The 12,194-nt window shown below is 50.4% G+C and overlaps 2 protein-coding genes across 3 annotated transcripts in view; one reads left to right on the forward strand and one right to left on the reverse strand.

Moving 5' to 3' along the window:
* Positions 1 to 12,194, forward strand: part of LOC125453811 (C-X-C chemokine receptor type 2-like) — a 117,198-nt gene that overhangs the window by 95,078 nt on the left and 9,926 nt on the right. The window contains exon 3 of one of the 2 annotated variants that reach the window (XR_009445975.1): positions 5,855 to 6,103. The exons of the other annotated variant lie outside the window; for it this stretch is intronic. The gene's annotated coding sequence lies outside the window, so the exon portion shown is untranslated. The remainder of the gene's footprint in view (positions 1 to 5,854; positions 6,104 to 12,194) is intronic. 2 annotated transcript variants of the gene reach the window in all.
* Positions 1 to 12,194, reverse strand: part of LOC125453810 (FYVE and coiled-coil domain-containing protein 1-like) — a 72,507-nt gene that overhangs the window by 34,216 nt on the left and 26,097 nt on the right. The window contains exon 6 of the mRNA XM_059647604.1: positions 5,273 to 5,416. Coding sequence (XP_059503587.1) covers positions 5,273 to 5,416 — 144 coding nt within the window. The remainder of the gene's footprint in view (positions 1 to 5,272; positions 5,417 to 12,194) is intronic.

Below are 12,194 nucleotides of genomic sequence, written 5' to 3' on the forward strand. Positions count from 1 at the left end.
TAGAAAGGATTCTGAGGGATAAGATTTATGACCATCTGGAAGAGCATGGCTTGATCAAATACAGTCAACACGGCTTTGTGAGGGGTAGGTCATGCCTTACAAACCTTATCGAGTTTTTTGAGGATGTGACTAGTAAGGTTGATGAGGGTCGAGCTGTGGATGTGGTGTATATGGACTTCAGTAAGGCATTTGATAAGGTTCCCCATGGAAGGCTCATTCAGAAGGTCAGGAGGAATGGGATACAGGGGAACTTAGCTGCTTGGATACAGAATTGGCTGGCCAACAGAAGACAGCGTGTGGTAGTAGAAGGAAAATATTCTGCCTGGAAGTCAGTGGTGAGTGGGGTTCCACAGGGCTCTGTCCTTGGGCCTCTACTGTTTGTAATTTTTATTAATGACTTGGACGAGGGAATTGAAGGATGGGTCAGCAAGTTTGCAGACGACACAAAGGTCGGAGGTGTCGTTGACAGTGTAGAGGGCTGTTGTAGGCTGCAGCGGGACATTGACAGGATGCAGAGATGGGCTGAGAGGTGGCAGATGGAGTTCAACCTGGATAAATGCGAGGTGATGCATTTTGGAAGGTCGAATTTGAAAGCTGAGTACAGGATTAAGGATAGGATTCTTGGCAGCGTGGAGGAACAGAGGGATCTTGGTGTGCAGATACATAGATCCCTTAAAATGGCCACCCAAGTGGACAGGGTTGTTAAGAAAGCATATGGTGTTTTGGCTTTCATTAACAGGGGGATTGAGTTTAAGAGTCGTGAGATCTTGTTGCAGCTCTATAAAACTTTGGTTAGACCGCACTTGGAATACTGCGTCCAGTTCTGGGCGCCTTATTATAGGAAAGATGTGGATGCTTTGGAGAGGGTTCAGAGGAGGTTTACCAGGATGCTGCCTGGACTGGAGGGCTTATCTTATGAAGAGAGGTTGACTGAGCTCGGTCTCTTTTCATTGGAGAAAAGGAGGAGGAGAGGGGACCTAATTGAGGTATACAAGATAATGAGAGGCATAGATAGAGTCGATAGCCAGAGACTATTTCCCAGGGCAGAAATGGCTAGCACGAGGGGTCATAGTTTTAAGCTGGTTGGTGGAAAGTATAGAGGGGATGTCAGAGGCAGGTTCTTTACGCAGAGAGTTGTGAGAGCATGGAATGCGTTGCCAGCAGCAGTTGTGGAAGCAAGGTCATTGGGGTCATTTAAGAGACTGCTGGACATGCATATGGTCACAGAAATTTGAGGGTGCATCCATGAGGATCAATGGTCGGCACAACATTGTGGGCTGAAGGGCCTGTTCTGTGCTGTACTGTTCTATGTTCTATGTTCTATGAATAAAAGATCCCTGGGAGTGAGTCAGAGGCTGGAATGGAATTGAAGGGTCTAGTGAATAGGATTGTAAACAGAGTAACAGACAGCCAGAGAAAGCATTCTTTTGTGAATTATATCTTGTTTTTCCTGCTCCTTTCACAAGGCTGTCAATTTCCCTTTTCGCTCATGATTAAATGAGGTCAGCAGACTCACCAAATGGTTTTGTTTCCGTTTTACAAGACAACAGATGGTTTCCTTATAACGCTACCGAAAGGACACTTCAACCCAGTGAGAGTCAGTGTGTGTGTGGGACTGTACCCCAGTGAGAGTCAGTGTGTGTGGGACTGTACCCCAGTGAGAGTCAGTGTGTGTGGGACTGTACCCCAGTGAGAGTCAGCGTGTGTGAAAGTGTACCCCAGTGAGAGTCAGTGTGTGTGGGAGTGTACCCCAGTGAGAGTCAGTGTGTGTGGGACTGTACCCGGTGAAAGTCTGTGTGTGTGGGACTGTACCCCAGTGAGGGTCAGTGTGTGTGGGACTGTACCCCAGTGAGAGTAGGTGTGTGTGGGACTGTACCCCAGTGAGAGTCAGTGTGTGTGGGAGTGTACTCCAGTGAGAGTCAGTGTGTGTGGGACTGTACCCCAGTGAGAGTCAGTGTGTGTGGGAGTGTACTCCAGTGAGAGTCAGTGTGTGTGGGACTGTACCCCAGTGAGAGTCAGTGTGTGTGGGACTGTACCCCAGTGAGAGTCAGTGTGTGTGGGAGTGTACCCCAGTGAGAGTCAGTGTGTGTGGGAGTGTACCCCAGTGAGAGTCAGTGTGTGTGGGACTGTACCCGGTGAAAGTCTGTGTGTGTGGGACTGTACCCCAGTGAGGGTCAGTGTGTGTGGGACTGTACCCCAGTGAGAGTCAGTGTGTGTGGGACTGTACCCCAGTGAGAGTCAGTGTGTGTGGGAGTGTACTCCAGTGAGAGTCAGTGTGTGTGGGACTGTACCCCAGTGAGAGTCAGTGTGTGTGGGAGTGTACTCCAGTGAGAGTCAGTGTGTGTGGGACTGTACCCCAGTGAGAGTCAGTGTGTGTGGGACTGTACCCCAGTGAGAGTCAGTGTGTGTGGGACTGTACCCCAGTGAGAGTCAGTGTGTGTGGGTGTGTACCCCAGTGAGAGTCAGTGTGTGTGGGAGTGTACCCCAGTGAGAGTCAGTGTGTGTGGGACTGTACCCCAGTGAGAGTCAGTGTGTGTGGGACTGCACCCCAGTGAGAGTCAGTGTGTGTGGGACTGTACCCCAGTGAGAGTCAGTGTGTGTGGGAGTGTACCCCAGTGAGAGTCAGTGTGTGTGGGACTGTACCCCAGTGAGAGTTAGTGTGTGTGGGACTGTACCCCAGTGAGAGTCAGTGTGTGTGGGACTGTACCCAAGTGAAAGTCAGTGTGTGTGGGAGTGTACCCCAGTGAGAGACAGTGTGTGTGGGACTGTATCCCAGTGAGAGTCAGTGTGTGTGGGACTGTACCCCAGTGAGAGTTAGTTTGTGTGGGACTGTACCCCAGTGAGAGTCAGTGTGTGTGGGAGTGTACCCCAGTGAGAGTCAGTGTGTGTGGGACTGTACCCCAGTGAGAGTTAGTGTGTGTGGGACTGTACCCCAGTGAGAGTCAGTGTGTGTGGGACTGTACCCCAGTGAGAGTTAGTGTGTGTGGGACTGTACCCCAGTGAGAGTCAGTGTGTGTGGGACTGTACCCCAGTGAGAGTCAGTGTGTGTGAGACTGTACCCCAGTGAGAGACAGTGTGTGTGGGACTGTACCCCAGTGAGAGTCAGTGTGTGTGGGACTGTACCCCAGTGAGAGTCAGTATGTGTGAGACTGTACCCCAGTGAGAGTCAGTGTGTGTGGGAGTGTACCCCAGTGAGAGACAGTGTGTGTGGGACTGTATCCCAGTGAGAGTCAGTGTGTGTGGGACTGTACCCCAGTGAGAGTCAGTGTGTGTGGGACTGTATCCCAGTGAGAGTCAGTGTGTGTGGGACTGTATCCCAGTGAGAGTTAGTGTGTGTGGGACTGTACCCCAGTGAGAGTCAGTGTGTGTGGGACTGTACCCCAGTGAGAGTCAGTGTGTGTGGGAGTGTCCCCCAGTGAGAGACAGTGGGTGTGGGACTGTACCCCAGTGAGAGTCAGTGTGTGTGGGAGTGTCCCCCAGTGAGAGTCAGTGGGTGTGGGACTGTACCCCAGTGAGAGTCAGTGTGTGTGGGACTGTACCCCAGTGAGAGTCAGTGTGTGTGGGAGTGTCCCCCAGTGAGAGTCAGTGGGTGTGGGACTGTACCCCAGTGAGAGTCAGTGTGTGTGAGACTGTACCCCAGTGAGAGACAGTGCGTCTGGGACTGTACCCCAGTCAGAGTCAGTGTGTGTGGGACTGTACCTCAGTGAGGGTCAGTGTGTGTGGGAGTGTACCCCAGTGAGGGTCAGTGCGTGTGGGACTGTACCCCAGTGAGAGTCAGTGTGTGTGAGACTGTACCCCAGTGAGAGTCAGTGTGTGTGGGACTGTACCCCAGTGAGAGTCAGTGGGTGTGGGACTGTACCCCAGTGAAAGTCTGTGTGTGTGGGACTGTACCCCAGTGAGAGTTAGTTTGTGTGGGAGTGTACCCCAGTGAGAGTCAGTGTGTGTGGGACTGTATCCCAGTGAGAGTCAGTGTGTGTGGGACTGTATCCCAGTGAGAGTCAGTGTGTGTGGGACTGTATCCCAGTGAGAGTCAGTGTGTGTGGGACTGTACCCCAGTGAGAGTCAGTGTGTGTGAGACTGTACCCCAGTGAGAGTCAGTGTGTGTGGGACTGTATCCCAGTGAGAGTCAGTGTGTGTGGGACTGTACCCCAGTGAGAGTCAGTGTGTGTGGGACTGTACCCCAGTGAGAGCCAGTGTGTGTGGGACTGTACTCCAGTGAGAGTCAGTGTGTGTGGGACTGTATCCCAGTGAGAGTCAGTGTGTGTGGGACTGTACCCCAGTGAGAGTCAGTGTGTGTGGGACTGTATCCCAGTGAGAGTCAGTGTGTGTGGGACTGTACCCCAGTGAGAGTCAGTGTGTGTGGGACTGTACCCCAGAGAGAGTCAGTGTGTGTGGGACTGTATCCCAGTGAGAGTCAGTGTGTGTGGGACTGTACCCCAGTGAGAGTTAGTGTGTGTGGGACTGTACCCCAGAGAGAGTCAGTGTGTGTGGGACTGTATCCCAGTGAGAGTCAGTGTGTGTGGGACTGTACCCCAGTGAGAGTCAGTGTGTGTGCGAGTGTACCCCAGTGAGAGTCAGTGTGTGTGGGAGTGTACCCCAGTGAGCGTCAGTGCGTGTGGGACTGAACCCCAGTGAGAGTCAGTGCGTGAGGGACTGTACCCCAGTGAGAGTCAGTGTGTGTGGGACTGTATCCCAGTGAGAGTCAGTGTGTGTGGGACTGTACCCCAGTGAGAGTCAGTGTGTGTGGGACTGTATCCCAGTGAGAGACAGTGTGTGTGTGACTGTATCCCAGTGAGAGTCAGTGTGTGTGGGACTGTATCCCAGTGAGAGTCAGTGTGTGTGGGAGTGTACCCCAGTGAGGGTCAGTGTGTGTGGGACTGTATCCCAGTGAGAGTCAGTGTGTGTGGGAGTGTACCCCAGTGAGAGTCAGTGTGTGTGGGACTGTACCCCAGTGAGAGTCAGTGTGTGTGGGACTGTATCCCAGTGAGAGTCAGTGTGTGTGGGAGTGTATCCCAGTGAGAGTCAGTGTGTGTGGGACTGTACCCCAGTGAGAGTCAGTGTGTGTGGGAGTGTATCCCAGTGAGAGTCAGTGTGTGTGGGACTGTACCCCAGTGAGAGTCAGTGTGTGTGGGAGTGTACCCCAGTGAGAGTCAGTGTGTGTGGGACTGTATCCCAGTGAGAGTCAGTGTGTGTGGGACTGTATCCCTGCTAGATTTCCATGAACAAGCATGTACCTACAACCATTAGAAGTCAGTTTGATCTGCCTCCTTACCGTTTGCCCAATGGCCAGGCTGTGTCCAAGTCGACACCCTCCAAATCCAGGTCGAAGTTTATTTCATTCAGGGAGTATAACATGTCCACAATGTCAGAGCGGAGCCGGTCTGACAGGAATGGGCTCCGAGCATAATACCAGTCACTGTAAGGGAGCAATCAACGCAGTGTGTGTCAAAGGGATGATGTGAATGGTCAAGATAACAAAGTGTGAAGCTGGATGAATACAGCAGGCCAAGCAGCATCTTGGGAGCACAAAAGCTGACGTTTCGAGCCCAGACCCTTCAGCAGAGAGGCTTCTCCAGCATCTGCAGTTCCCATTATCTCTGATCCTGTGATGGGTCAAGGCAGTTTGTGGAAGACAATGCAGCTAGCCTGTCAGAGGGCTCCTCGCACATTTGAATCTCTTCACCCGACAGTTATAGTGCAAAGTACAGTGCCCAGAGCAGATGGAGGCCAATGCAATCCCAGCTCCCACACCATAAACTCCTACAGTGTTGAAGGATGCCATTCATCCCAGTGTGGCTATGCTAACATTTTGAAAGAACTGTCCAATTACTGAATTACTTTTCATGATGTGTAGGTGCTTCTGTTGTTATTGACCAACTGGAGAAGGTGGTGGTGAACTGTCTTTATGCACAGTCACCAGGCTGTCGGGAGTGTGACTGTCAGGGAGTTTGAGGATTTTATCCCAGAGAGCGGAGATATATTTCAGGATGATGAGCGGCTTGGAGGGGAACTTGCAGGGGATGGTGTTCCCATGTATCTGCTGCCCTTGATCTTCTATCTGGAAGTGGTTCTGGGTTCGGAAGGTGCTGCCTGAGGAGCCGTGGTGAGTTACTGCATCTGGTAAATGGTACACACTGCTGCTTGTGAGTCAGTGCCTTCAGCAAGCGAGCTTTGAAGCTTTTGGGTCAGGTGCCAACCAGCCAAATATTTTATAATCTGGCCACTTGTCATGGATTCACTGTGCCCTTTGACCTTCTGCTATGTGATTGCCCGGTGAGACTCAAAAAACAAGAAAGCTTTGAATGTCTCAATATCATTCAGAAGCGGGAATGTCCTCTTTTACAAAAGGCATACTGAGATTGACTTGAAATTACTGATTCATAGCACATGAATGAATTTTTGAAGATGAGTCCTTTGTGCTGGCCTCAGGATTGGGGAAAATTAAAGAACAAATTTCACACTATCCCACGAGATGACACAGCAAGGGTTGTCTCCCTGGGCATTGTGCCTGGAAGAAGGCATTCAGGTATGGTTTCAGTCCCAAAGGCTCCACAAGAATCTGAGTAGATTTAACTCCATTAGATAAAGCAAAGAAACACAAGATTCACCCAGTGGCCTGAGGTTGAAAATCTAGCAGCATGGGTCAGGAACACTGCATTTACTGAACTGGGTGCTAACAATAGATTCTGGCAACAGTGATAATGGGAACTGGCAACACCCTGGGTGAAGACTCTAGGTTTCTGATGGTATTTATAATATCTATCTGAAGCTATTCTTTAAACAGATTGCCTTTGGGAAATCTTTCAAAGAATGATATCCAGCAGATTAGAAGACATTGACAGTGTAAATGCTACCTGGATAATGACTGACACATTGATTCAAACAGGAACATGACCAAAAGGGTCAGAGGGTTCCCGACAGGCTTAATGCTTAATGAGAAATGAGAACTCATCAAACCAATGATTCCTGAATGTATCATTCAAGGCACTGGAATCATTGCTGACCTGGAAAAGAAATGCTTTAAGAGGCTTTTCCATCACCCACAAAGATCACAGAAATTCAAAGATTCCTTGGTAGAGTGATCCTGCCGTGATCCTCCCTCAGAACTCAGAACTTTAACTTTGATTTCTCGCACAGATGCTGCCAGACCTGCTCAGCTTTTCCCAGCAATTTCTGTTCACGTTCTTGAGACAGTTTTTGAGGGCAGGGTTGGCAATGTTACTTGCCTTGCAGCAGCAAAGCAGTTTTGAAAAACTGGACGGTTCTTATTCTCCTGATAAATTGTAACACGTTACGATCCACCTTTATCCCAGCAGCAGATGAATTGCCCACAGGAGCATGGGAGATCTAGCTCAGCGCAGAAAAACAGCAAGTGAGGACCATTCTACTGTCTACAGCACTTAACACAGACACAGCAGTGCAGCCCAGAATGGAAAATGTGGCATTGGCAGTAATTTGGGCACAGATTCGTAGAATTTCACAGCACAGAAGGAGGCCATTCAACCAAGTGTGCCAGTACTGGCACCCGAAAGAGCTGCCCAGTTAGTCTCACTCTCCTGCTCTACCTCCATATCCCTCTAACTTAAATCACTTTCAAATATGCACCCAGAAAACAAGGTGTTGAGCTGGATGAACACAGCAGACCAAGCAGCATCAGAGGAGCAGGAAAGCTGACGATTCAGGTCTGGAGATAATGGGAACTGCAGATGCTGGAGAATCCAAGATAATAAAGTGTGAGGCTGGATGAACACAGCAGGCCAAGCAGCATCTCAGGAGCACAAAAGCTGACGTTTCAGGCCCCGAAACGTCAGCTTTTGTGCTCCTGATTCAGGTCTGGACCCTTCTTCAGAAATCGGTCCAGACCTGAAACGTCAGCTTTCCTGCTCCTCTGATGCTGTTTGGCCTGCTGTGTTCATCTAGCTCAACACCTTGTTTTCTCAGATTCTCCACCATCAGCAGTTCCCACTATCTCCAAATATATACCCAGCTCCCTTTCGAAGCCTCCTGTGGAATTTGCCTCCAACATTCTCACAGGCAGTGTGTTGCAAATCCGAACAGCTCTCCAAATAACAGGGTTTCTCCTTGTCTCACTCCAAGCTCTCTCACTGACAGTTGTGAAATTGTGACCTTAGTTACTGACATAGCAACTAGTGGTAACAGAATGTCCTTCTTACCCTGTCAATACTGTTCATAATTTTGACCTCAATAAGGTCACCTCTTTAATCTTCTCTTCTCATTGGAGAATAAGGCCAATTTCTCTAATCTTTCAGATGTGAAAAATGCCCAGATTATCGTGGTATTATTTGTCAGAATTGAAACTGACCATAAACCATTGGTCATTCTTCTGAACATGCACAAAATTGTCAAGACGCCGCTCAGAATCCAACTGGGATTAAATTTAAAATTAAGGCTCACGAGGAATGATTCCACAAAAAACTATGTACAGGGATGGCACCATATGACTGCAGGCACTGTCAATGATGCCATCAAACAGAATGAAACAGGACAACTTAGACCTCATTGAGAATGTTGAGGCACCCATTTCCTTAATGTCTCATAGAGTCATAGAAATATACAGCATGAAAACAAACCCTTTGGTCCAACTTGTCCATGCTAACCAGATATCCCAGATAAATCCCATTTGCCCCCATTTGGCCATATCCCTCTAAACCAAACCATCATCTCCAACACCATTCACGACCTCATCACCTCAGGGGACCTCCCACCCACAGCCTCCAACCTCATTGTTCCCCAACCCCGCACGGCCCGTTTCTATCTCCTTCCCAAAATCCACAAACCTGCCTGCCCTGGTCGACCCATCGTCTCAGCCTGCTCCTGCCCCACCGAACTCATCTCCACCTATCTGGACTCCATTTTCTCCCCTTTGGTCCAGGAACTCCCCACCTACGTCCGTGACACCACCCACGCCCTCCACCTCCTCCAGGACTTCCAATTCCCTGGCCCCCAACACCTCATATTCACCATGGACGTCCAGTCCCTGTACACCTGCATTCCGCATGGAGATGGCCTCAAGGCCCTCCGCTTCTTCCTGTCCCGCAGGCCCGACCAGTCCCCCTCCACCGACACTCTCATCCGCCTAGCTGAACTCGTCCTCACACTCAACAACTTCTCTTTTGACTCCTCCCACTTCCTACAGACTAAGGGGGTGGCCATGGGCACCCGCATGGGCCCCAGCTATGCCTGCCTCTTTGTAGGTTACGTGGAACAGTCCCTCTTCCGCACCTACACAGGCCCCAAACCCCACCTCTTCCTCCGGTACATTGATGACTGTATCGGCGCCGCCTCTTGCTCCCCAGAGGAGCTCGAACAGTTCATCCACTTCACCAACACCTTCCACCCCAACCTTCAGTTCACCTGGGCCATCTCCAGCACATCCCTCACCTTCCTGGACCTCTCAGTCTCCATCTCAGGCAACCAGCTTGTAACTGATGTCCATTTCAAGCCCACCGACTCCCACAGCTACCTAGAATACACCTCCTCCCACCCACCCTCCTGCAAAAATTCCATCCCCTATTCCCAATTCCTCCGCCTCCGCCGCATCTGCTCCCACGACAAGACATTCCACTCCCGCACATCCCAGATGTCCAAGTTCTTTAAGGACCGCAACTTTCCCCCCACGGTGATCGAGAACGCCCTTGACCGCGTCTCCCACATTTCCCGCGACACATCCCTCACACCCCGCCCCCGCCACAACCGCCCCAAGAGGATCCCCCTCGTTCTCACACACCACCCTACCAACCTCCGGATACAACGCATTATCCTCCGACACTTCCGCCATTTACAATCCGACCCCACCACCCAAGACATTTTTCCATCCCCTCCCCTGTCTGCTTTCCGGAGAGACCACTCTCTCCGTGACTCCCTTGTTCGCTCCACACTGCCCTCCAACCCCACCACACCTGGCACCTTCCCCTGCAACCGCAGGAAATGCCACACTTGTCCCCACACCTCCTCCCTCACCCCCATCTCAGGCCCCAAGATGACATTCCACATCAAGCAGAGGTTCACCTGCACATCTGCCAATGTGGTATACTGCAGCCACTGTACCCGGTGCGGCTTCCTCTACATTGGGGAAACCAAGCGGAGGCTTGGGGACCGCTTTGCAGAACACCTCCGCTCAGTTCGCAACAAACAACTGCACCTCCCAGTCGCAAACCATTTCCACTCCCCCTCCCATTCTCTTGATGACATGTCCATCATGGGCCTCCTGCACTGCCACAATGATGCCACCCGAAGGTTGCAGGAACAGCAACTCATATTCCGCCTGGGAACCCTGCAGCCATATGGTATCAATGTGGACTTCACCAGCTTCAAAATCTCCCCTTCCCCGACTGCATCCCTCAACCAGCCCAGTTCGTCCCCTCCCCCCACTGCACCACACAACCAGCCCAGCTCTTCCCCCCCACCCATTGCATCCCAAAACCAGTCCAACCTGTCTCTGCCTCCCTAACCGGTTCTTCCTCTCACCCATCCCTTCCTCCCACCCCAAGCCGCACCCCCCGCTACCTACTAACCTCATCCCACCTCCTTGACCTGTCCGTCTTCCCTGGACTGACCTATCCCCTCCCTACCTCCCCACCTACACTCTCTCCACCTATCTTCTTTACTCTCCATCTTCGGTCCGCCTCCCCCTCTCTCCCTATTTATTCCAGTTCCCTCCCCCCATCCCCCTCTCTGATGAAGGGTCTAGGCCCGAAACGTCAGCTTTTGTGCTCCTGAGATGCTGCTTGGCCTGCTGTGTTCGTCCAGCCTCACATTTTATTATCCCTCTAAACCTTTCCTATTCATGTACCCATTCAGATGCCTTTTAAATGCTGTAATTGTACCAGCCTCCATCCCTTCCTCTGGCAGCTCGTTCCATTCACACACCATCCTCTGCGTGAAAAAGTTGCCCCTTATGTCCCTCTAGTTTTGGACTCCCTGCCCTGGGGAAAAGGACCTTGTCTATTTACCCTGCCCATGTCCCTCATGATTTCATAAACCTCTATAACGTCACCCCTGACCTTCTGACGCTCCAGGGAAAATAGCCCCAGTCTGTTCAGCCTCTCCCTGTAACTCAAACCCTCCAACCCTGGCAACATCCTTGTGAATCTTTTCTGAACCCTTTCAAGTTTCACAACATTTTTTATGTAGGAGGGAGTCCAGAATTAAATGCAGTATTCCAAAAGTGGCCGAACCAATGTCCTGTACAGCCACACTATGACGTCCCGACTCTAAAACTCAATGCTGTATCCAATAAAGGCAAATGTACCAAATGCCTTTTTCACTAGGTAGACAAACAGGAGGCTAGAAGAACACAGCAAGCCAGGCCTTCCTGAAGAAGGGTTATACCCGAAATGTTGTCTGCTCCTTTCCTCCAGATGCTGCCTGGCTTGCTGTGATCTTCCAGCCTCCTGTTTATCTTTCTTGGATTCCAGCATCTGCAGTATTTTTGTCTCTAAGCTTCTTCACTACCCTGGCTACCAGTGACCTCACCTTCAAGAAGCTATGAACCTGCAGCGGAAGGTCACTTTGTGCAGCAACATTCCCCAGGACTTTACCATTAAGCGTCTCAGTCCTTCCCTGATTTGCCAAAACACAACACTTCACATTTATCAAAATTAAACTCCATCTGCCACTTCTCGGCTCAATCATCCAATCTGATCATGGTTCTGTTTTACTCTGAGGTAACCTCCTTCATTGTCCACTACACCTCCAATTTTGAAGCCAACAGCCAAGTTACTAACCATACTTTCCACATTCACATCCGAAATGTTTTTATAAATGACAAAAAGCAGTGTACCCAGCACCAATCCTGTGGAGCAGCGCTGATTACCTATGACTTTGGATTACCTATGACCTTGGTTAGACCCTTGGCAAACGGCTCTTTTTCCTATTGTTATTCCAGTCATTTGGTTTGTCTCCAATACCAGCCTACTTTTAATGTTTTGTAATTGTCTCTCTGCCTCTCCTAATCAGATTATATGTCAGCCCTTGATAACAAAATGTGAAGCTGGATGAACACAGCAGGCCAAACAGCATCTCGGGATTGTGCTCCTGAGATGCTGCTTGGCCTGCTGTGTTCATCCAGCTTCACACTTTGTTATCTTGGATTCTCCAGCATCTGCAGTTCCCATTATCTCTGATCATAAGTCAGCCCTTCACTTGCTAGTCAACTGTTCACACTTTATTCA

This window comes from Stegostoma tigrinum, chromosome 7 (assembly GCF_030684315.1).
Source record: "Stegostoma tigrinum isolate sSteTig4 chromosome 7, sSteTig4.hap1, whole genome shotgun sequence".
Classification (NCBI taxonomy): domain Eukaryota; kingdom Metazoa; phylum Chordata; class Chondrichthyes; order Orectolobiformes; family Stegostomatidae; genus Stegostoma; species Stegostoma tigrinum.